At 44.0% G+C, this 25,301-nt stretch overlaps 1 protein-coding gene across 1 annotated transcript in view; it reads left to right on the plus strand.

The window, feature by feature from the left end:
• LOC135015403 (vomeronasal type-2 receptor 26-like) overlaps window positions 1-10,288 on the plus strand; it is a 76,402-nt gene extending 66,114 nt beyond the window's left edge. The window contains exon 4 of the mRNA XM_063952801.1: window positions 9,219-10,288. Within this exon, the coding sequence (XP_063808871.1) occupies window positions 9,219-10,126 (908 nt within the window). The 3' untranslated portion in view covers window positions 10,127-10,288. The remainder of the gene's footprint in view (window positions 1-9,218) is intronic.
• The last annotated feature ends 15,013 nt before the right edge of the window (window positions 10,289-25,301 follow it).

A 25,301-nucleotide genomic window follows, 5' to 3' on the forward strand; every position in this document is an offset into this window, starting at 1 on the left:
GATAAAAATAGCTCAGACTCAATTAATTTGGATGATATATTGATTTCTCTTAATAGAAAAATTCAACAAATGTATTTAATCATTCTCCAAAGTATGTAAACACTGCTGTATATACAGTATACTGCACATTGCTCTAATAAATTATACTGGGTGTGAAAGGTGTTTGTACAATAGATGTGTACGTGAAACTGTGAGTGAGATTCAAGGCTTCAGTGTAATTAATATGACATGGAATAGTGCAGCGGCAGTGATCGCAGTCTGAAGCCCTTAGCGGAGTGTGCGCGCAGCGGGCACCCCGGAGCCCAGTGAGATGCTAAAAGCATCTCAGGGCTGCAATCGCATCTGCCTGATAGATAGGAAAAGGCAGTCACGGGGCGGGAAGGGGCATGCCAACGTCATTAAATGCCGTTGGCGGGGAGCGGTACGGACAATGCAGGCTTGTCTGGACCATTGCAGTGGTGATCTAAGGCAGCTGCGTGACATCACACTCAGCCGCTGTGACCCAGGACATGGGGGATAGCCACACGAGCTGCGCTGGCAGGGAGCTACTCGGAGGGTGCTAAAGCATTGTCATTGTGCAATGCTTTTGCACCCATGCGGGGGGGGGGGGGGGGGGGCAGAGCCAGACATGCGGGGCAGACTAGCCCTGTGCTGGACGTCCCCCTGCATGTCTGAGATACAGGATACAGCTTTATGTTACATGTTTCTTGATGAGTGCCAGTCAATGCCTTGAGAAAGGCAGTGGTTATAGCTACAGCATGATACCCCAGTTTCCTGCAGGAGTCCCTGAATCCACAGGCAAGACCAGTACCAAAGGTACTGTACAAAAATACCTTTATTTTACAGAGCACATTGAAACATAGAATTTGACAGCAGATAAGAACCACTTGGCCCATCTAGTCTGCCCCTTTTTTTTTACCATATTTTTATCTCAAACCTTATCTGATCCTTATTTCTGCATAAGGATATCCTTATGTCTATCCCATGTTTAAATTGTTCTACTGACTTTGCCTCTACCACCTCTAATGGGAGGCTATTCCGATTGTCCACTATCCTTTCTGTGAAGTAATTTTTTCATCAAATTTCCCCTTAACCTACCTCCTTCCAGTCTCGGTGCATGTCCTCGAGTCCTATTGCTTCTCTTCATTTGAAGAATGTTTCCCTCCTGGACTTTTTTAAAACCCTTGATATATTTGAAAGTTTCTATCAGGTCCCCTCCTTCCCTTGTCTTCTCCAAACTGTACATATTGACATTTTTTAGTCTTTCTATGTATGTTTTGTGATGTAGGCCATGCATCGTTTTAGTTGCCCTTCTTAGTATAGTTTCTAATGTATTAATATCCTTTTGAAGATATGGCCCCCAGAATTGAATAGAGTAGTCTAAATGAGGCTGTACCAATGACCTATACAGGCATTATTACTTCTTTCTGCTGCTGATTCCACTCCCAATACAGACAAGCATCTGTCTAGCCTTCCTCATTGCTTTGTTACATTGCATACCTGCCTTTAATTCACCTGTAATAGTGACTCCTAGATCCCTTTCCACCTCAGTAGTTTCCAGTATAGTGTCATTAATACTACAGTTTACTGTATTTAGCCTTTCTATTTTTGAGACCCAAGTGCATGATATTGCATTTTTTGGTATTAACTGTAATTGCCACACTCCTGACAATTCCTGTGGTTTACCTAGATCCTCAATCATTTGTTTTACCACTCCTGGTGTGTCTACCCTGTTGCATACCTTTGTGTCATATGCAAGAAGGCATACTTTCCCTTTAATGCCATTTGCAATGTCACCAATAAAGATATTAAAAAGCACTGGTCCAAGTATAGATTCCTGGGGTACTCCACTGGTAACATTTCCCTGCTGTGAATGCACTCCAATTACCACAACTCTCTGTTTTATATCCTGCAACCAAGATCTTATCCATTCAATATTCTTAGTATCTAATCCCAAGAATTCAAGTTTATTCAGAAGTCTGCGATGTGGAACAGTGTCAAAAGCCTTACTAAAGTCTAGATAGGCTATATCCATGGCTCCTCCTTTATCCATCACTTTAGTCACACAGTCAAAAAAGTCAATAAGATTTGTTTGACATGATATTCCCCCAGTGAATCCATGCTGTTTGGGACCCTGTAAATTGCGGGATTTGAGATAATCTACAACTCTTTCTTTTAAGAGTGTTTCCATCAACTTCCCTATTACTGATATAAGACTCACTGGTCTGTAGTTGTTTGTCTCTTCCTGGCTTCCACTTTTGTGCAGTGAGACTACATTAGCTCTTTTCCAGTCCTCTTGAATTACTCCTGTAGCTAATGACTGGTTGAATAATTCTGTTAATGGTGCTTCCAGCACCTCTTTAAGTTATTTTAGTATCTTTGGATGTATTGCATCTGGCCTCATAGATTTGTCCACTTTCAGCTTTGAGAGTCCTGTTAGGACCTTCTCCTCTCTAAATGTACTTGTTTCATTTTCCTGAGTATCCATGCAACTTAACTGTGGCCCCTTCCCCTCTTTTTTAGTAGTGAATACTGAGCAAAAAGAATTATTAAGATGATCTGCTACTACATTCTCTCCCTCAACAAGAATCCCAGTCTCTGTCTTTAGTCTTATTATTCCACCTTTTGTTTTCCTCATTTCACTTATATACTTTAATAAAGTTATGCCTCCTTTACCCACTGACTGGGCCATGTTCTCCCCAGTTCCTCTTCCTGACCTGGTGGCCTATATATCACACCAATACGAAGAATCGACTTCTTCCCTGTTTCTATGGTCACCCAAAGGGCTTCAGTTTTTTTCTTTAATACTTTGTATTAAGGTAGTATTCATGTAGTTTTTTTTACACACATTACAGTAATGTAAACAAAGTAACAACTCTATACTATATACTACAAATAAGTCATATTCATGTAATAAATTGTGCAGCATTGCCATCGTTATATCCACTTCATCCACCTGGACTCATACAGATGTCCGTTGCTAAACTCTCTGCACATCACTCAGCTTGGAACTATACAGAGTACTCCTCAGATTTAGTCTCTTCATGAGACCCTTCTCTTCATATGTATCTTGCAGGGCTACCCACATGTCAAGTGCTACACTTTCTTGTGAATTATGGAAAACATGTGCTGCTGTACAGCTAGGCATATGGTCTCTATAGCCCTATCCACTTCATCAGATTATGGATTGTTACCTGGATTACTTGTAATCTCCCACAGCCCTTCAGCTGCATCTCCACAGCAAACTTCCACATGGTGTAGTTCCCTGTACCTCTCAGTTTGGAGAAATACATGCTTGCAGAGGCAATGTGCATTTTTCTGTTTGTGCTGATACAAATACAGGAACTTTCTGTTTTTTGGGGAGTTTTTTACACTTGGGCCACAAGGGTTCCTGGAACAATAACCTGTTGATATATAGCCTATTCAGATGGTGGTCACTATAGCGGCACAGCGGATGTTAAAGTAGCTGTTAGGCTACATTGGGAGTCCTTAATCAGTGTGCTATGTCAGCAATACAGAATATTGCAATAATACAGTGATAATGCAGGGGTTAACAGCTGTAACATGTTTATGTCAGCATTCTGTTCATGTAGTCATCTTGAATGTATTCAGTGAGACCATGTTAACACATTCTTAATGTCAACATGACTATAGTACATAACCTTTACAATTGAAACAATATACACTATGTAGATAAAAGTGATTGACACTAACAGTAAATAGATCAGTGGAATGTTATTGACGTCAGTACTTTGTAGGTCCACCATGTGCAGAGATTACTGAAGACAGCTTTCTTGGCAAACTATCCACAAGTTCCTGGATAACAGCAGGCAGTATGTTTTGTCATTCTGCCTTAAGTAAAGTGACCAACTGTGACAATGAAGGTCGAGTCAGTCTAGAATGCACCTGTCACTCCAATGCGTCCCAGAGGATCGCAATTGGGTTGAGATCTGGACTCTGAGCTGGCCAGTCCATCTGGGCTATCAAATTTTCTGTATACCAGTCCAGCATCGCCCTGGAAACAAGATATTGTGCAGACTACAATGTTCCCCTTTTCAAACTCTGTTAGCTCCTTCCGGCAAGCCATTTTGTTAGTAAATGAACGCACATTTTCTTAACTCACACAACTTATTGAACCCACTTCAGTCAGGCTTGCATTCACAACACTACAAAGAGACAGCACTGACTAAAGTAGTTAATGATTTGGTCACTGCCAAGTCCAAAGGCCATTATTTACTTCTTATTCTTCTAGATCGCTCTGCTACTTTTGACACGGTTAACCACTCTCTTCTCATACAAACACTACATTCCCTAGGTCTTAAGACACAGCCCTTTCTTGGTTCCTATCCTACCTATCTAATCGCTCCTTCAGTGTCAGCTTCTCTGAATCCACCTCCTCTTCGCTACCTCTATCAGTTGGAGTACCGCAAGGCTCAGTCTTAGGTCCTCTGTTTTTCTCAATCTATACTTCATCTCTTGGTAAACTAATGAGCTCTTTTGTATTTAATTATCATCTGTACACAGATGATACTCAAATCTACCTATCCTCCCCAGATATGTATGTCATCATCTGTATTGGTCCGTGTCACTGAATGCCTTTCTGACGTTTCATCTTGAATGTCATCTCGTCACCTCAAACTTAATATTTCCATAACAGAGTTAATTATATTTCCACCATCAAATAGTAGTTACCAAACTGATATCTTCATCAATGTTGAGAACTCAACAATCAATCCTACCCCACAAGCTCGCTGCCTAGTTGTCATACTTGACTCAGAACTGTCCTTTGTTCTGTCTTAAAATCATGTTACATGCATCTAAAAAACATAAACAAAATATGACCATACCTTACACAAGAGACTGCAAAAACTCTAATCCAAGCTCTCATTATCTCCCGCATTAATTATTCCAATAGTCTTCTTACTGGTCTTTCCAAAAAAAGACTCTCACCACTGCAGACCCACTATGTCAGTACCTCCATTGGCTATCTGTATTCTACATTATTCAATATAAAATACTTTTACTCAGACACAAGGCTATTAACCAAACTGCATTAACATACATATCTTCACTTATCTCAAAATATCTCCCAACCCGGTCTACACTCATTACTTGCTCCCATGAAAGATTACAGGACTTTGGGTTGCACCCACTCTATGGAATGCCCTACCACACACAATAAGACTCTCCCCTAGTCTCCAAACATTTAAACGTTCCCTGAAAACTTATCTTTTCAGGCCAGCTTATCACATTCCAGAACCTTTCAACAGACAAAGACACCAAGCACTTCAGGTGCTATATACCTTAAGAATCCCATCTGAGTATTTTTCTAGTTCAAAAGCTGTATTTGTTTTATTTTGTCCTTTTTTATCAGAATAAGTGTTTACTCTTGGACTCTTACCACTAAAAAAGTCTACCAAACGTAGACTATTCTGGTATGTGGGAGCGGACCCTGCCGATTTCAATTTGAGCCAAAAACGGTCGTCCAATGTATTTTTCAACATGACATACAAAAGAAGGAAACAATCCAATAGTGTAACCCTGTAATCTTCACCTTCATTTAATTCACAGAATGTGATTATATAGACTCTTACCCTTAAGAGTGGTCTACCATAAATGTAGATTTTAGTGCATTCTTAATAGAGATGTGCACCGGAAATTTTTTCGGATTTTGTGTTTTTGTTTTGGATTCGGTTCCACAGCTGTGTTTTGGATTCGGACGCTTTTTGGCAAAACCTACCTGAAAATTAATTGTCGGATTCGGGTGTGTTTTGGATCCGTTTTTTTTTTTTTTTTTCAAAAACAGCTTAAATCAAAGAATTTGGGGGTAATTTTGATCCTATAGTATTATTAACCTCAATAACCATAATTTCCATTCATTTCCAGTCTATTCTAAACACCTCACACTTCACAATATTATTTTTAGTCCTAAAATTTTCACCAAGGTCATGGGTGACTAAGCTAAGCGACCCAAGTGGGCGGCACAAACACCTGGCCCATCTAGGAGTGGCACTGCAGTGTCAGACAGGATGGCACTTAAAAAATTGGCCCCAAACATCACATGATGCAAAGATAATTTTAAAAAAAGAGTGCAAGATGGAATTGTCCTTGGGCCCTCCCACCCACCCTTATGTTGTATAAACAGGACATGCACACTTTAACAAACCCATCATTTCAGCGACAGGGTCTGCCACACGACTGTGGCTGAAATGACTGGTTTGTTTGGGCCCCCACCAAAAAATGAAGCAATCAATCTCTCCTTGCTCAAACTGGCTCTACAGAGGCAAGATGTCCACCGCATCATCATCCTCCGATTCCTTATCCCTTTCACTGTGTACATCCCCCTCCTCACAGAGTATTAATTCGTCCCCACTGGAATCCACCATCTCAGGTCCCTGTGTACTTTCTGGAGGCAATTGATGGTGAATGTCTCCACGAAGGAATTAATTATAATTAATTTTGATGAAAATCATCTTCTCCACATTTTGTGGAAGTAAACTCGTACGCCGATCACTGACAAGGTGACCGGCTGCACTAAACACTCTTTCAGAGTACACACTGGAGGGGGTCAACTTAGGTAAAATAAAGCCAGTTTCTGCAAGGGCCTCCAAATTGCCTCTTTTTCCTGCCAGTATACGTACGGACTGTCTGACGTGCCTACTTGGATGCTGTCACTCATATAATCCTCCACTATTCTATCAATGGTGGCAGAATCATGGTGGTCATTCCGAGTTGTTCGCTCGGTAATTTTCTTCGCATCGCAGCGATTTTCCACTAATTGCGCACGCGCAATGTTCGCACTGCGACTGTGCCAAGTAAATTTGCTATGCAGTTAGGAATTTTACTCACGGCATTACGAGGTTTTTTCTTTGTTCTGGAGATCGTAATGTGATTGACAGGAAGTGGGTGTTTCTGGGCGGAAACTGGCCGTTTCATGGGAGTGTGTGAAAAAATGCTACCGTTTCTGGGAAAAACGTGGGAGTGGCTGGAGAAACGGAGGAGTGTCTGGGCGAACGCTGGGTGTGTTTGTGACGTCAAACCAGGAACGACAAGCACTGAACTGATCGCACTGGAAGAGTAAGTCTCGAGCTACTCAGAAACTGCACAGAGAAGTCTTTTCGCAATATTGCGAATCTTTCATTCGCAATTTTGATAAGCTAAGATTCACTCCCAGTAGGCGGTGGCTTAGCATGTGCAAAGCTGCTAAAAGCAGCTTGCGAGCGAAAAACTCGGAATGAGGGCCCATATGCAGTAGACGACATGTCAGTAATCGTTGGCAGGTCCTTCAGTCCGGACCAGATGTCAGTACTCGCTCCAGACTGCCCTGCATCACCGCCAGTGGGTGGGCTCGGAATTCTTAGCCTTCTCCTCGCAGCCCCAGTTGCGGGAGAATGTGAAGGAGGAGCTGTTGACGGGTCACGTTCTGCTTGACTTGACAAGTGTCTCACCAACAGGTCTTTGAACCTCTACAGACTTGTGTCTGCCGGAAAGAGAGATACAACGTAGGCTTTAAACCTAGGATCGAGCACGGTGGCCAAAATGTAGTGCTCTGATTTCAACAGATTGGCCACCCGTGAAGCCTGGTTAAGCGAATTAAGGGCTCCATCCACAAGTCCCACATGCCTAGCGGAATCGCTACGTTTTAGCTCCTCCTTCAATCTCTCCAGCTGCTTTTGCAAAAGCCTGATGAGGGGAATGACCTGACTCAGGCTGGCAGTGTCTTTACTGACTTCACGTGTGGCAAGTTCAAAGGGTTGCAGAACCTTGCACAATGTTGAAATCATTCTCCACTGTGCTTGAGTCAGGTGCATTCCCCCTCCTTTGCCTATATCGTAGGCAGATGTAAAAGCTTGAATGGCCTTTTGCTGCTACTCCATCCTCTGAAGCATATAGAGGGTTGAATTCCACCTCGTTACCACCTCTTGCTTCAGAGGATGGCTGGGCATGTCCAGGAGTGTTTGCTAGTGCTCCAGTCTTCGAAAGTCCAGAAGCAGAGCATTGTGTCCCTCCTGGAGAGGGTCATGTTGGGAGGTATGTCACATCTTGTATGCTGAGCAGTCTTCTCAAGCAAGAAACTCAGCAGAGCAGGAAATCATGACCGGTGGTGCCAAAAGGGGGTGAGTGGTTACTATTTATCCATGAACGGACCCCACTTTCCCCCCATTCCCACTTTTTGTCTGTGATGGCACTTGGGGCAGGGAGATGAGTGACTGGTAATGCAGCAGGCTCTCTCCAAGCCCAACACAGATGCTGCTGTATGCTGCATTGGGGAGAGAGGCAGTTGCAGAACTAGTCACTCCTCTCTCTCCTTGCATGATGTGTGCGGGAGGAGTAAGTGATCACACATGCTTCCGGCGCCCATCAGTCCTTACTCAAGCGCCCTCCACAGTGCAGCGCACGCAGAGACTACTGTTTTTTAAATTTCCTATGGTGAGGGGCTGGACAAACTTCCCTGCATTGGCCACGCTCCCTTCCAGTACCTGGGCCTGGCACAGTTGTCGGTGCAAACAACAGACAGAGGGGGGGGGGGGGCAAATTCCCACCTCTAAAATTCCCTTCAGCACACTAAAAATTACCTGTAACCATACCTGAACCTATCTGGTAATAGAAATTAAGAGAATTAGTCACACGTTTGCGAATGTATTTTTAGCTGCTGAGTCACTTCACGGCTTCTCCGATATCAGCAGTCCTAACACTAGATAATAGCAGTGCCCACATAGGGCCATGTAATTTGTCACAGTAGGCCTCATGATAAAGTCTATTACTAAAACACATCCAGAGAGCTAACTTACCCAGGAGCCACCCCCAGGATCTCCCGTTGGCACTACAAGGAACAGCATGCCTTCCACATACTGCTCCCATTCAATGCCTCTCGCACACAAGCAGACAAACAATGGTAGTTGCTTGGTCATTCCTGGAGATAATTATGTATCAGGTGCTGGAAAGGGGGAGGGGTCACAGACAAACAACAGACAGAGAGGGGGGGCACCACTGATTATGACCTGCAAGATAGGTGGCAGGGGTAAGTCACAAGGCAACCTAGTAAACATAAGAGTATTAGGTGAGGCTCATGATATTACATGCTCACAGCACTTATTGATACAATTAGTTACTATTGGCATTCATACTCAAATATCAATGTAATTTATTATATTAAAGGAACAAATGGAACAGTAGTGTACGATCACTGACTATTATTTGTTTACTTTATTTTTTAGATAGTGAAGATTGCCATAAATGTCCTGATGATGAATGGCCCAATGAAAGAAAAGATATGTGTATTCCCAGAAGAGTGGAATTTCTATCTTACAAGAAGGACACAATAGCTACAGTCTTTTCTGCAATGTCTGGACTATATTTTATTTTAACAGTTTTTATAATTGGAATATTTATTTCATTCCGGGACACTCCAATAGTAAAAGCCAGTAATAGAAATCTTAGCCTCATTCTTCTCATCTCCCTCAAGCTGAGTGTCCTCTGTGTGTATCTGTTCATTGGACGCCCAGTGGACATCACCTGCATGCTACGCCAAATATCCTTTGGGATAATTTTCACTATAGCTGTGTCTTCTATCCTGGCCAAGACGGTCATGGTTTACATTGCTTTCAAAGCCAGCAGACCTGGGAGTTCCTGGAGAAAATGGCTGGGTGTTAAATTACCGAATTCTGTAGTGTTGGTCTGCTCATCTGTTCAAGTTATCACCAGTGCTCTTTGGTTGTCAGTTTCTCCTCCTACTCAAGGGTTTGACAGAGATTCTTATCCTGGGATGATCATCATTCAGTGTAATGAAGGTTCTGTCATTGCCTTTTATTTCATGTTGGGGTACATGGGGTTCCTGGCGGCTGTGAGTTTTGGTCTGGCTTTCATGGTGAGGACATTACCTGATAACTATAATGAGGCCAAATACATCACCTTCAGCATGCTGGTGCTCTGCAGTGTTTGGGTCTGTGCCATCCCAGCCTATCTGAGCAGTAAGGGGAAACATATGGTCATTGTAGAGGTGTTTGCTATATTAGCTTCGGAGATTGGAATACTGAGCTGTATATTTTTTCCTAAATGCTATAATATTCTACTGAGACCTGAAATTAATAATAAAAGATGCTTGTTAGAGAAAAGTTGTTCATAAAGTTAAATAGTATTATTAATTTAAAACTATATATTGTTTTATGGTATTGTGGAGAAAACATAACTGTTATATAATATACAATATTAACTAAAACATGCACCCTTACATGGCTTTTTGTATATTTCTGTATTGTTCCATGTTTTTAAAAGCAGTTCAAATACATACTGTTGAGTATCCGTGAATGAAAACAATATAACTTGCTCACACACATGACACAAACAAATGTTATATTAATATAGCATCGTGCTTATCATGGCTACAGCTGCGGCAAACAGGCACTCTCGGCGCGGCTAAGCGTGCCTGCGCCTAGCCGTGCTGAGCGGAGTATTTTTTGCTGCCCCATTTAAAGTGAATGTGGCATGTTTATGACTAAGGCACGCGTGCGCATTGGACGCGAAAACGGTAGTGGTAAACAAGGTGCAAATGCATCTAGATTTAGCAAGATTAAGCATGGCTACAGCTGTATCTCCTATTTATCACTTTACATGTCCTTCTATCACTATCCACCTATCTATCTATCTATCTATCTATCTATCTATCTATCTATCTATCTATCCTAGCTGAATACGCGTGCAGAATTTCAAGTATAATCACAAAGAGATGAAAGAAGGAGGACGAGCATGGCTCACATTCCATAGACTCACTTGTGGTAGGATGTTGTTGAGAACTGGTAGCATCAAAGTGCCCCTCCACAAAACCGCCCAAGAACACACTAAAACAATAAATTGATTTTATTGTACGGGAATCTGTTGTCTCTGGTGGAAATTTACTAAGCTCCTGGTTTGATTCGAGTTTGCATTTTCATACGAAAATGCAACTCGGAAATTTACTAAACACAAATCTCAGCAATGTTGAGCCAATTTGTATTGGGATACATGGCCATCCACACAAATACGAATCAATAGACCATCGGTCAAACACAGTCATTTTTTACATATACCTTATACAACACAGGAATTTACTAAGGATTCATATTCTCTATCACTGCTGACAATCAGGGCTGGCAACAGAAATCTTGGGGCCCGGTACAGTGATCTCTCTGGGCTCCCCCCCCCCAGATTATATATAGGCCACTCTTAACATGGGGAAAGACTAGCCTGCGCTGCACTACCCAGGACCTAGATCCGAACACCGCACAGCAGGTACCATGCAGCTCTCACACCCCACCAGAAGAGACCGGTACAGGACATGGGAATCCCGGCCAGAGGAGCTGCCATGTCCCATAACTGAGCTGGACCTGGAAGAGTGGGTGCACACTCGCGACGGACGGTCACTGTGAGAGGTTCCTTTCACTACGCCTACAGCTCGCTGTCCTATTTGGACAAGACGGCTTACATCACTGCTGGCCACTAAGTGGCATATCCTTGGGGCCCCTCTTAGTCTGGGTGCCTGATACTGCTGTCCCCTTTGACCTCCCCTGTCACCGGCCCTGCTGACAATAGCCAAATACTGCCGGAAAAGCATGGAATTCGTACAGAAATAGAACTTTGAAATAGACCTGCTTTTGGCTGGTGTGTTTGGACAATCATGCATGGATCAGTGAGATCCGTGCATGCTTCTTTGTATAAAAGTGTGTAAAATCTCGTCAGGGCTGCATGCTCTCTCCCCTGTTATTTGCCCTGGTGATGGAACCATTGGCAGCAAAAATTAGACTGAACCGCAACATCTTGGGCATTTCAATAGGAAATCACGAACACAAAATCGCGTTATACAGATGGGTCCATGTTTATCTAGGCCTTTAATAGGATTAACTGAGACTGGGCAGTCGGACTTAATCCCCTGCTGTATTGTTCTCTCTGTTGTGTTGCAGTTGAGAACAATAGATGAAGGGTTTATGTAAATAAACCATGGTGTGCCTAGGCACAGCAAAGAGGCCAAGATAACAGTGGATCTATCTGTACAGTATGTCGACGACTTTATCTTAACCCTAACCGAGCCGCATATTTCCTTGCAGCACTTATTTGAGGAAATGAACACATATAGCCAATTAGCAAACTATAACATAAATACTGACAAAACAGAGATCTTGGATCTACATGTACCAGCTCAGGACCTTCATCTTCTACAATCTTCATACCCATTTAAATGGCAGGCCAATAAGCTTAAATATCTAGGAATCTATCTAAGTCTTATTCTGGATTATATGCAGCTACCTTTCCGAGATTGTTTTCTTCTATAAAAACCGACCTTGCTAATTGGAACCAACTATACATATCTTGGTTCGGTTGTATTTGTTATGATCTGGGGAGTATATCAAGACTGATTGATGATAGAAATGATCCTAGGAATGTATCTGGGTGGAGTGTTGCGCAAGCCCAGCAATCCTCAAGTCTCCTACGTACTAAAGCTTCAATTTTAGCAGTCGCCTTTCCCAGGTGGATTAAGTCCATCCAGTACTCAGATGCCCCCAGTTCTTAATGTTGACAAGGAAACTATTGGAGGCTGGGCAAGTGCAAGGAAATATGCTGGGGTTGACACCCACCAGGCATGGAGTGGGTTAATGATGGACAGATGGGCACACACTAGACAAGGACTAGATAAAGCTGGACTGGAAGGTACTGGTAAATAGCAGGAGTATAACACACAGTAGGATCAGGACTGGATAAGACACAAATTAACTGGTACGTAAATGACAAGTAATGCTCTGAACCCACAGTAGTTGCTACTGGCAACCACAGAAGTGTATAACAATTGAATGCAGAGAGGGAAAGCAGAACAGACAAACAAACAAAGACTGCTCCAGGCCAGTGGATGTTACTCCTGGCAACCACAACATCAACACAAAGGAGCAGTGTAAAAGATAGACAAGGACAGACTGAGACAAGGGATTGGTATAAGGACAAACTGATAGGGCTGAGACTATGTGCACGGTGAGAGAGGCCTGAGAGAGAGAGAGAGAGAGAGAGAGACTGTAGTGGAATGAAACTAACAGTCTCTCACAAGAACCACACACAGCACTCACATAAACACATAAAACAGGGACATGAACGATGGACTGTTTGCAGGGACAAACAACGAAGGATTCTGCAGAACTATAGCTAAGAAGCAGTGTTCCAATAGGACTGGCACTTGATACTGAGGACCAACGGCTCACGTGGCAACCCAATACTATGACCAGCATGGAATAATGGCCCTCATTCCGAGTTGTTCGCTCGCAAGCTGCTTTTAGCAGCTTTGCACACGCTAAGCCGCCGCCTACTGGGAGTGAATCTTAGCTTATCAAAATTGCGACCGAAAGATTCGCAATATTGCGAAAAAACTTCTTTGTGCAGTTTCTGAGTAGCTCGACACTTACTCTTCCAGTGTGATCAGTTCACTGCTTGTCGTTCCTGGTTTGACGTCACAAACACACCCAGCGTTCGCCCAGACACTCCTCCGTTTTTCCAAGAAACGGCAGCGTTTTTTCACACACTCCCATAAAACGGCCAGTTTCCGCCCAGAAACACCCACTTCCTGTCAATCACATTACGATCACCAGAACGAAGAAAAAACCTCGTAATGCTGTGAGTAAACTACCTAACTGCATAGCAAATTTACTTGGCGCAGCCGCACTGCGGACATTGCGCATGCGCATTAGCGACTAATCGCTCCGTTGCGAGAAGAAAATAATGAGCGAACAACTCGGAATGACCCCCAATGGGCAGACATAGGAATATAAAGGGAGCACTAACCAATGACAAGGTTCAGTACAGACAAGCCCCCTTTAATTACTAACTCAGTGCAACTGTGCTGCTGCACATCCACCAGGCTCCTGACTTTAACAAGAAACCACACGCTGGAGCAAAGTAACAAGGCATTTCCCAACAGGTGTGCTGCTACAGCAACTAAGCAGACAGAATATAGAGCTGCAATTAAACTGACAGAACAGAGCTGCAGACAGCACACGTGACAGTATTGCTGCATTTAAGATGAATTTATTGCCGCGCTTATTATATCTATGGCAGACCCTTCCAATACACATCCCAATTAAAATATTAAAGACTCTTTTAAGAGAAATCTGCAGTATTGTCTGGGCAGGGAAGAAACCCAGAGTCAAAATGCGATTACTACAAAAGCAACGTGCGTCGCATGGTCTTGGAATGCCGGATCTTGTTCGATATTATCGAGTCACACACTTAGCTTCGTGTGTTCTTTGGCATGCTCCTTCCGAATGGAGAATGTGGACACCTCTGGAAGCACACACCCTAAAGGTACTGTATGCTCACCTTACAGCCTATTATGGTGCACTCCACGATCCCGTCCTCCTACTAACCTATTATTGCCTACCATATGCTTTTCTTTATCAATATGGGACTTTTGCACTCATTTCTGTCACCTTCACTCTCAACATTCTTACCAAGTTCCTCTATGGAACAATCCTGCATTTCCACCTGGTAACGATCATCACGCATTTAATTATTGGACTAAACATAATATTATTTTCTTACTAGATATCGCAACCCTCCAATCATTCCCGGAATTTGCTAATGGACAATCTCGCTTTTCACTCCCCCATTCAGTATTCTATCAGTTTTTGCAAATAAGACATTTTTACAATGCACTAGATAACTGAGCTTGTATTACAGATAAAACTAGTATAGAATCATGTCAGCATCACCTTTCGACTAAAGGATTATTATTTTCTATTTATCAAATATTACTCTCACATAATGTTTCCCCAAAAGAGGCCCACAAAATAGCCTGGGAACAAGATGTAGGAGAGACCTTAACCCCCGAAGAATGGGACGATATTAGAATGGAAATCACTAAGAGTTCCTTATCAGTCCGCATTAAAGAGAACTCTTATAAATTATATTATCAATGGTATCTGGTGCCTGTTCGACTACATTCTATATACCCTACTTGCTCTGATAGATGTTGGAGTCTTTTTGGCCAACGGGGGACCCTACTGCATGTTTGTTGGTCATATCCACCGATCCCAGAATATTGGCAAAAGATCCATAAGTTAATTTTTGATATAACTAATATGATCATCCCCGACTCACCGCTATATTCTTTACTCTCTCGCCCTATTCCTAATACCTCTCGCCAATTGCAGAAGTTGATTAAGTACATATAGTATTGAATACGGCTAAGTGTCAAATTGCAGCAAATTGGAAATCGATAATGCCACGTACTTTAACTGCTACAATCAATGCCATATGATTCACTTACAAGCTGGAATGCATTACTGCAGCCCTAAATGACACTCTTGATCACTTCAATAAAACATGGACACCTTGGACATTGTACTTTAGCGCAGAACCACCATTGACAACTATCTAGCTAGATAATCTTATGTGATTTGAAATTAGTTCTACTCTTGCAGGTAGCTATGACTGGCCGAATCCCCCCTACCCCTTTTCCTTGCCCCTCTTCTTCTTTCCCCCTCTCTATTCTCAACTCATCCTTCCTTTGAGTAATTGTTACTGAGTCTATGGTTAAAGATTAGAGGGTTTTATAACTGGATGGATACTGTCAACTTTATATTTTTAGACTTCAAGTAACCACAGGATCGTTTGTGATCCTCTGATCTTGAGAGGGTGGAGTGATCATTTGGATTGCTAGTTTTCCATTTATTTACTTTCTTTGATCTTTTTTATTTTTCTTGATGTAACCTTCCCATGTACACTCAAAATGTAATGTATAATTATTATTGTTAAATGTTTAAATCTTTAAAAAAACAATAAACAGTTAAAAAAATTGATTGAAATAGTTAAAAAATAAAAAATAAATTGTGTGAGGTCCCCTCTCCTGAACATAAAAAGTAGGTATGAGCGGGTTTCGGATCTCAGAGATCCGAACCCCCCCGAACTTCATGATTCAAGCCAGGATCCGAGTCCGGCTCGGGTTTTCCCACCAAACTCAGATCCCAGATCAAGGCAAAACATCATCATCCAGCTGTCGGACTTGCGGGTTTTGGATCCCATACATAAGATGCCGCCCATCGGCGCCATCTTCACTCCAGCATAGGAGAGTGAGGGAGACAGACCTCTGTCTCTCTGTGGGTGGTGGTGTTGGGTGGGGTCACTGTGTGTGTTGTTTAGGGGTGCTGTCCTGGGTGCTGTACATGGGTGCTGTTCTGGGGTGCTGTTCTGTGCTGTTAGGGGTGTTGTACAGGGGTGCTGTCCTGGGGAACTGTCCTGTGCTGTTATGGATGCTGTTCTGTGATTTTAGGGGTGCTGTGCAGGGGTACTGTCCTGTGCTGTCAAAGGTGCTGTCCTGTGCTTTTAGGGGTGCTGTACAGGGGTGCTACTGTCATGTGCTGTCCTGGAGTGCTACCTTGTGCTTTTAGGAGTGCTCTACTGTGCTGTTAGGGGTGCTGTACAGGGGTACTGTACAGGGGTGCTGTTCTGTGCTGTTAGGGGTGCTGATGTCCTGTGCTGTTAGGGGTGCTGTCCTGTGCTGTTAGGGGTGCTGTACAGGTGTGCTGTCCTGGGGTGCTGTCCTGTTTTGTTAAGGGTGCTGTCCTGTGCGGTACAGGGGTGCTGTCTTGGGCTCCTATCCTGTGCTCTTAGGAGTGCTGTCCTGTGTGCTGTAAAAAAAAAGGGGCGCTGTCCTGTGTGCTGTAAAATAAAGGGGCACTGTGGAGCTGTCCTGTGTGCTGTAAAAATAAAGGGATGCTGTCCTGTGTTGTGTAAAAATAAAGGGGTGCTGTACCTCTGTCCTGTGTGCTGCAAAAATAAAAGGGTGCTGTACTGTGTGCTGTAAAAATAAAGGGGTGCTGTCCTGTGCTGTTAGGGGTACTGTGAAGGGGTGCTGTCCCTCTACCCTATCAGTCCAGTGGTGCTGCCCCACTGCCATTAAAGTCCAGGGGTGCTGCTGCCAGTCTGCTGTGCTGTGTAATTCTCGATGGGGTGCTGGCTATGCTGTATAAGTCCAGGGCTGTTGCCTATCTGCTATATAAGTCCTGGGGTGCTACCTATATGCTGTATAAGTCCAGAGGAGCTGCCATGTAAATCCAGGGGTGCTGCTGTACTTGATCCTAGGTTTAAACTACAACCTAGAGCAGAAGATAAAACAAGCTTAAACATCACAACTATATTTCTGAAAACATATAGCTGTAAAGGTGGAAATTCCAAGTTTGATTAAGTATTTTTCAATAAAGTGGGGAGAGACCACATTTTGGCCAAAGTCAGTCAGACTCATTCACTCAATTATAATCCAGTGGAAGTAGAGATGAGCGCCTGAAATTTTTCGGGTTTTGTGTTTTGGTTTTGGGTTCGGTTCCGCGGCCGTGTTTTGGGTTCGAACGCGTTTTGGCAAAACCTCACCGAATTATTTTTGTCGGATTCGGGTGTGTTTTGGATTCGGGTGTTTTTTTCCAAAAACACTAAAAAACAGCTTAAATCATAGAATTTGGGGGTCATTTTGATCCCAAAGTATTATTAACCTCAAAAACCATAATTTACACTCATTTTCAGTCTATTCTGAATACCTCACACCTCACAATATTATTTTTAGTCCTAAAATTTGCACCGAGGTCGCTGTGTGAGTAAGATAAGCGACCCTAGTGGCCGACACAAACACCGGGCCCATCTAGGAGTGGCACTGCAGTGTCACGCAGGATGTCCCTTCCAAAAAACCCTCCCCAAACAGCACATGACGCAAAGAAAAAAAGAGGCGCAATGAGGTAGCTGTGTGAGTAAGATTAGCGACCCTAGTGGCCGACACAAACACCGGGCCCATCTAGGAGTGGCACTGCAGTGTCACGCAGGATGGCCCTTCCAAAAAACCCTCCCCAAACAGCACATGACGCAAAGAAAAAAAGAGGCGCAATGAGGTAACTGACTGTGTGAGTAAGATTAGCGACCCTAGTGGCCGACACAAACACCGGGCACATCTAGGAGTGGCACTGCAGTGTCACGCAGGATGTCCCTTCCAAAAAACCCTCCCCAAACAGCACATGACGCAAAGAAAAAAAGAGGCGCAATGAGGTAGCTGTGTGAGTAAGATTAGCGACCCTAGTGGCCGACACAAACACCGGGCACATCTAGGAGTGGCACTGCAGTGTCACGCAGGATGTCCCTTCCAAAAAACCGTCCCCAAACAGCACATGACGCAAAGAAAAAAAGAGGCGCAATGAGGTAGCTGTGTGAGTAAGATTAGCGACCCTAGTGGCCGACACAAACACCGGGCCCATCTAGGAGTGGCACTGCAGTGTCACGCAGGATGTCCCTTCCAAAAAACCCTCCCCAATCAGCACATGATGCAAAGAAAAAGAAAAGAAAAAAGAGGTGCAAGATGGAATTATCCTTGGGCCCTCCCACCCACCCTTATGTTGTATAAACAAAACAGGACATGCACACTTTAACCAACCCATCATTTCAGTGACAGGGTCTGCCACACGACTGTGACTGATATGACGGGTTGGTTTGGACCCCCCCCAAAAAAGAAGCAATTAATCTCTCCTTGCACAAACTGGCTCTACAGAGGCAAGATGTCCACCTCATCTTCACCCTCCGATATATCACCGTGTACATCCCCCTCCTCACAGATTATCAATTCGTCCCCACTGGAATCCACCATCTCAGCTCCCTGTGTACTTTGTGGAGGCAATTGCTGCTGGTCAATGTCTCCGCGGAGGAATTGATTATAATTCATTTTAATGAACATCATCTTCTCCACATTTTCTGGATGTAACCTCGTACGCCGATTGCTGACAAGGTGAGCGGCGGCACTAAACACTCTTTCGGAGTACACACTTGTGGGAGGGCAACTTAGGTAGAATAAAGCCAGTTTGTGCAAGGGCCTCCAAATTGCCTCTTTTTCCTGCCAGTATAAGTACGGACTGTGTGACGTGCCTACTTGGATGCGGTCACTCATATAATCCTCCACCATTCTATCAATGTTGAGAGAATCATATGCAGTGACAGTAGACGACATGTCCGTAATCGTTGTCAGGTCCTTCAGTCCGGACCAGATGTCAGCATCAGCAGTCGCTCCAGACTGCCCTGCATCACCGCCAGCGGGTGGGCTCGGAATTCTGAGCCTTTTCCTCGCACCCCCAGTTGCGGGAGAATGTGAAGGAGGAGATGTTGACAGGTCGCGTTCCGCTTGACTTGACAATTTTGTCACCAGCAGGTCTTTCAACCCCAGCAGACCTGTGTCTGCCGGAAAGAGAGATCCAAGGTAGGCTTTAAATCTAGGATCGAGCACGGTGGCCAAAATGTAGTGCTCTGATTTCAACAGATTGACCACCCGTGAATCCTTGTTAAGCGAATTAAGGGCTGCATCCACAAGTCCCACATGCCTAGCGGAATCGCTCCGTGTTAGCTCCTCCTTCAATGCCTCCAGCTTCTTCTGCAAAAGCCTGATGAGGGGAATGACCTGACTCAGGCTGGCAGTGTCTGAACTGACTTCACGTGTGGCAAGTTCAAAGGGCATCAGAACCTTGCACAACGTTGAAATCATTCTCCACTGCACTTGAGACAGGTGCATTCCACCTACTATATCGTGCTCAATTGTATAGGCTTGAATGGCCTTTTGCTGCTCCTCCAACCTCTGAAGCATATAGAGGGTTGAATTCCACCTCGTTACCACTTCTTGCTTCAGATGATGGCAGGGCAGGTTCAGTAGTTTTTGGTGGTGCTCCAGTTTTCTGTACGTGGTGCCTGTACGCCGAAAGTGTCCCGCAATTCTTCTGGCCACCGACAGCATCTCTTGCACGCCCCTGTCGTTTTTTAAAAAATTCTGCACCACCAAATTCAAGGTATGTGCAAAACATGGGACGTGCTGGAATTGGCCCAGATTTAATGCACACACAATATTGCTGGCGTTGTCCGATGCCACAAATCCACAGGAGAGTCCAATTGGGGTAAGCCATTCCGCGATGATCTTCCTCAGTTGCCGTAAGAGGTTTTCAGCTGTGTGCGTATTCTGGAAAGCGGTGATACAAAGCGTAGCCTGCCTAGGAAAGAGTTGGCGTTTGCGAGATGCTGCTACTGGTGCCGCCGCTGCTGTTCTTGCGGCGGGAGTCCATACATCTACCCAGTGGGCTGTCACAGTCATATAGTCCTGACCCTGCCCTGCTCCACTTGTCCACATGTCCGTGGTTAAGTGGACATTGGGTACAGCTGCATTTTTTAGGACACTGGTGACTCTTTTTCTGAGGTCTGTGTACATTTTCGGTATCGCCTGCCTAGAGAAATGGAACCTAGATGGTATTTGGTACCGGGGACACAGTACCTCCAACAAGTCTCTAGTTGGCTCTGCAGTAATGATGGATACCAAACCACGTTTCTCACCACCCAGGATGCCAAGGCCTCAGTTATCCGCTTTGCAGTAGGATGACTGCTGTGATATTTCATCTTCCTCGCAAAGGACTGTTGAACAGTCAATTGCTTACTGGAAGTAGTACAAGTGGGCTTACGACTTCCCCTCTGGGATGACCATCGACTCCCAGCGGCAACAACAGCAGCGCCAGCAGCAGTAGGCGTTACACGCAAGGATGCATCGGAGGAATCCCAGGCAGGAGAGGACTCGTCAGACTTGCCAGTGACATGGCCTGCAGGACTATTGGCATTCCTGGGGAAGGAGGAAATTGACACTGAGGGAGTTGGTGGGGTGGTTTGCGTGAGCTTGGTTACAAGAGGAAGGGATTTACTGGTCAGTGGACTGCTTCCGCTGTCACCCAAAGTTTTTGAACTTGTCACTGACTTATTATGAATGCGCTGCAGGTGACGTATAAGGGAGGATGTTCCGAGGTGGTTAACGTCCTTACCCCTACTTATTACAGCTTGACAAAGGGAACACACGGCTTGACACCTGTTGTCCGCATTTCTGGTGAAATACCTCCACACCGAAGAGCTGATTTTTTTGGTATTTTCACCTGGCATGTCAACGGCCATATTCCTCCCACGGACAACAGGTGTCTCCCCGGGTGCCTGACTTAAACAAACCACCTCACCATCAGAATCCTCCTGGTCAATTTCCTCCCCAGCGCCAGCAACACCCATATCCTCCTCATCCTGGTGTACTTCAACACTGACATCTTCAATCTGACTATCAGGAACTGGACTGCGGGTGCTCCTTCCAGCACTTGCAGGGGGCGTGCAAATGGTGGAAGGCGCATGCTCTTCACGTCCAGTGTTGGGAAGGTCAGGCATCGCAACCGACACAATTGGACTCTCCTTGTGGATTTGGGATTTCAAAGAACGCACAGTTCTTTGCGGTGCTTTTGCCAGCTTGAGTCTTTTCAGTTTTCTAGCGAGAGGCTGAGTGCTTCCATCCTCATGTGAAGCTGAACCACTAGCCATGAACATAGGCCAGGGCCTCAGCCGTTCCTTGCCACTCCGTGTGGTAAATGGCATATTGGCAAGTTTACGCTTCTCCTCCGACAATTTTATTTTAGGTTTTGGAGTCCTTTTTTTTCTGATATTTGGTGTTTTGGATTTGACATGCTCTGTACTATGACATTGGGCATCGGCCTTGGCAGACGACGTTGCTGGCATTTCATCGTCTCGGCCATGACTAGTGGCAGCAGCTTCAGCACGAGGTGGAAGTGGATCTTGATCTTTCCCTAATTTTGGAACCTCAACTTTTTTGTTCTCCATATTTTATAGGCAGAACTAAAAGGCACCTCAGGTAAACAATGGAGATGGATGGATTGGATACTAGTATACAATTATGGACGGACTGCCACGGTTAGGTGGTATAAAAAAACCACGGTTAGGTGGTATATAATACAATTATGGATGGACGGACTGCCTGCCGAGTGCCGACACAGAGGTAGCCACAGCCGTGAACTACCGCACTGTACACTGGTTGATAAAGAGATAGTAGTATACTCGTAACAACTAGTATGACGACGGTATAAAGAATGAAAAAAAAACCACGGTTAGGTGGTATATATTATAATACAATTATGGTTGGACGGACTGCCTGCCGAGTGCCGACACAGAGGTAGCCACAGCCGTGAACTACCGCACTGTACACTGGTTGATAAAGAGATAGTAGTATACTCGTAACAACTAGTATGACGACGGTATAAAGAATGGAAAAAAAACCACGGTTAGGTGGTATATATTATAATACAATTATGGATGGACGGACTGCCTGCCGAGTGCCGACACAGAGGTAGCCACAGCCGTGAACTACCGCACTGTACACTGGTTGATAAAGAGATAGTAGTATACTCGTAACAACTAGTATGACGACGGTATAAAGAATGAAAAAAAAACCACGGTTAGGTGGTATATAATACAATTATGGTTGGACGGACTGCCTGCCGAGTGCCGACACAGAGGTAGCCACAGCCGTGAACTACCGCACTGTACACTGGTTGATAAAGAGATAGTAGTATACTCGTAACAACTAGTATGACGACGGTATAAAGAATGAAAAAAAAACCACGGTTAGGTGGTATATATTATAATACAATTATGGATGGACGGACTGCCTGCCGAGTGCCGACACAGAGGTAGCCACAGCCGTGAACTACCGCACTGTACTGTGTCTGCTGCTAATATAGACTGGTTGATAAAGAGATAGTATACAATACTACTAATATACTGGTGGTCAGGCACTGGTCACCACTAGTCACACTGGCAGTGGCACTCCTGCAGCAAAAGTGTGCACTGTTTAATTTTAATATAATATTATTTATCATGTACTCCTGGCTCCTGCTATAACAACCTGCAGTGCTCCCCAGTCTCCCCCACAATTATAAGCTTTATATACAATACATTGATGTGCAGCACACTGGGCTGAGCAGTGCACACAGACTGAGTCACTGTGTGACTGTGTATCGTTTTTTTCAGGCAGAGAACGGATATATTAAATAAAACAAACAACTGCACTGTCTCTGGTGGTCACTGGTCACTGTGGTCGTCAGTCACTAAACTCTGTCTGCACTCTCTTCTAATCTACAGTATCACAGCAATCTCTCTCTCTCTTCTAAATCTAATCTAAATGGAGAGGACGCCAGCCACGTCCTCTCCCTATCAATCTCAATGCACGTGTGAAAATGGCGGCGACGCGCGGCTCCTTATATAGAATCCGAGTCTCGCGAGAATCCGACAGCGTCATGATGACGTTCGAGCGCGCTCGGGTTAACCGAGCAAGGCGGGAAGATCCGAGTCGCTCGGACCCGTGAAAAAAAAGTGAAGTTCGTGCGGGTTCGGATTCAAAGAAACCGAACCCGCTCATCTCTAAGTGGAACGTGTCATGGCAACATCTCCTACTTCATTTTTATGGCAACTGCCAGAGAAAACTAGATTTTCCAAACACACCTATGTCTATATGTCTGCCATATAATTCCAGGGGTGCCCTGTCTGTACCCGATCATCTCTAGTAGATATATCTTATAGTATGCACTGTGTACCCAGCATTAGAGAGAGGTTCCTCTCAATGATTTCATGTTAGGGACTCGAATGAATGGCACCAATTAGTCAACTTTAATTTTGATTTATTATTAATGTTCCACATTTTGGGATTATTTACAAGATGTTCATTTGCTGTACAGGGTTCTTTTCCTTTATTTTGTAAATGTTTTCTCTTTAATAATTGTACAATGTTAGGGCTGCGTAAGGTTATCTTATTGTAAGACCTTGCGATGTTAGAAAAATTTCAGTGATCTTGCATTGCATCAGCTTTCCATTGCACTGCAGCACTAGATGGGCCAGGAGCTCCTGTGAGGCACAAACAGTCACTGAGGGGCCCAGTATGGAGTCACATGGTGGCTTACAGCCAGGAAGATATCTTGATCCTGTGGTATACATCAGTTTATATGCATCACAGCATTAAATTTGAGATTATCTTAATCCCTGAAAATGGAGAAGGAAGTACAAATTCGGAGGCTTTGGCTCCTAGTTTTTCAGTTTGTCCAGTAATGTGGTAATTACATATTTGCTTGGTTAAAGTCCTTTCTGTTCCACACAAATATAGTAGTGAAGTTGAAAGCCTATGTATTGTTCCTGATTGCGTGTGCCTCTCTAATTTTTAATCACCTTCTTGACAATTTCCTCATAATGTGAAAAGACATCAAATATGGAGGTGGTATGTTTGTAGCTACAGTAGCTATGATTTGGAGAACTTGGTGAGCATTTTCCAGGGGATGAAATGATGGGTCGCTGTCACTGAAATGATGGGTTTATTAAACTGTGCATGTCCTGTTTAAAAAAGATAAGGATGAGTGGGAGGGCCCAAGGACAATTTCATCTTGCACTTTTTTTTTTTTTCTTTGCATCATGTGCACTTTGGGGCCTAGTTTTTAAAACTGCCCTCCTGTCTGACACTGCAGTGCCATACCTATATGGGCCAGGTGTTTGTGCCGTCCACTTGTGTTGCTTAGCTTAGTCATCCAGCTAACTCGGTGTAACCTTTTGGCCTAAAAACAATATTGTGAGGTGTGAGGTGTTCAGAATAGACTGGAAATGAATAGAAATAAATGTTATTGAGGATTATAATACCGTAGGAACAAGAAAAAACCCAAATTCTGAGATTAGAGCTGTTTTTATGTTGTTTTATTTTAAAATCCAGATCCAAAGGCTGGTTTTGGCAAAACCAATCCAGATCCAAAACATGAATGGAGATCCAGATCAAAAACCAAAACACAAAACCCGAAAAGTGTCCGGCGCACATCTCTTAAATATATATATATATATATATATATATATATATACACTGCTCAAAAAAATAAAGGGAACACTTAAACAACACAATGTAACTCCAAGTCAATCACACTTCTGTGAAATCAAACTGTCCACTTAGGAAGCAACTCTGATTGACAATCAATTTCACATGCTGTTTTGCAAATGGAATAGACAACAGGTGGAAATTATAGGCAATTAGAAAGACACCCCCAATAAAGGAGTTGTTCTGCAGGTGGTGACCACAGACCACTTCTCAGCTCCTATGCTTTCTGGCTGATGTTGTTTTGGTCACTTTTAAAAAGCTGGCAGTGCTTTCACTCTAGTGGTAGCATGAGATGGAGTCTACAACCCACACAAGTGGCTCAGGTAGTGCAGCTCATCCAGGATGGCACATCAATGCGAGCTGTGGCAAGAAGGTTTGCTGTGTCTGTCAGCGTAGTGTCAAGAGCATGGAGGCGCTACCAGGAGACAGGCCAGTACATCAGGAGACATGGAGGAGTCCGTAGGAGGGCAACAACTCAGCAGCAGGACCGCTACATCTGCCTTTGTGCAAGGAGGAACTGGAGGAGCACTGCCAGTGCCCTGCAAAATGACCTCCAGCA

The sequence above is a fragment of the Pseudophryne corroboree genome, chromosome 1 (assembly GCF_028390025.1).
Source record: "Pseudophryne corroboree isolate aPseCor3 chromosome 1, aPseCor3.hap2, whole genome shotgun sequence".
In the NCBI taxonomy this organism is placed as follows: domain Eukaryota; kingdom Metazoa; phylum Chordata; class Amphibia; order Anura; family Myobatrachidae; genus Pseudophryne; species Pseudophryne corroboree.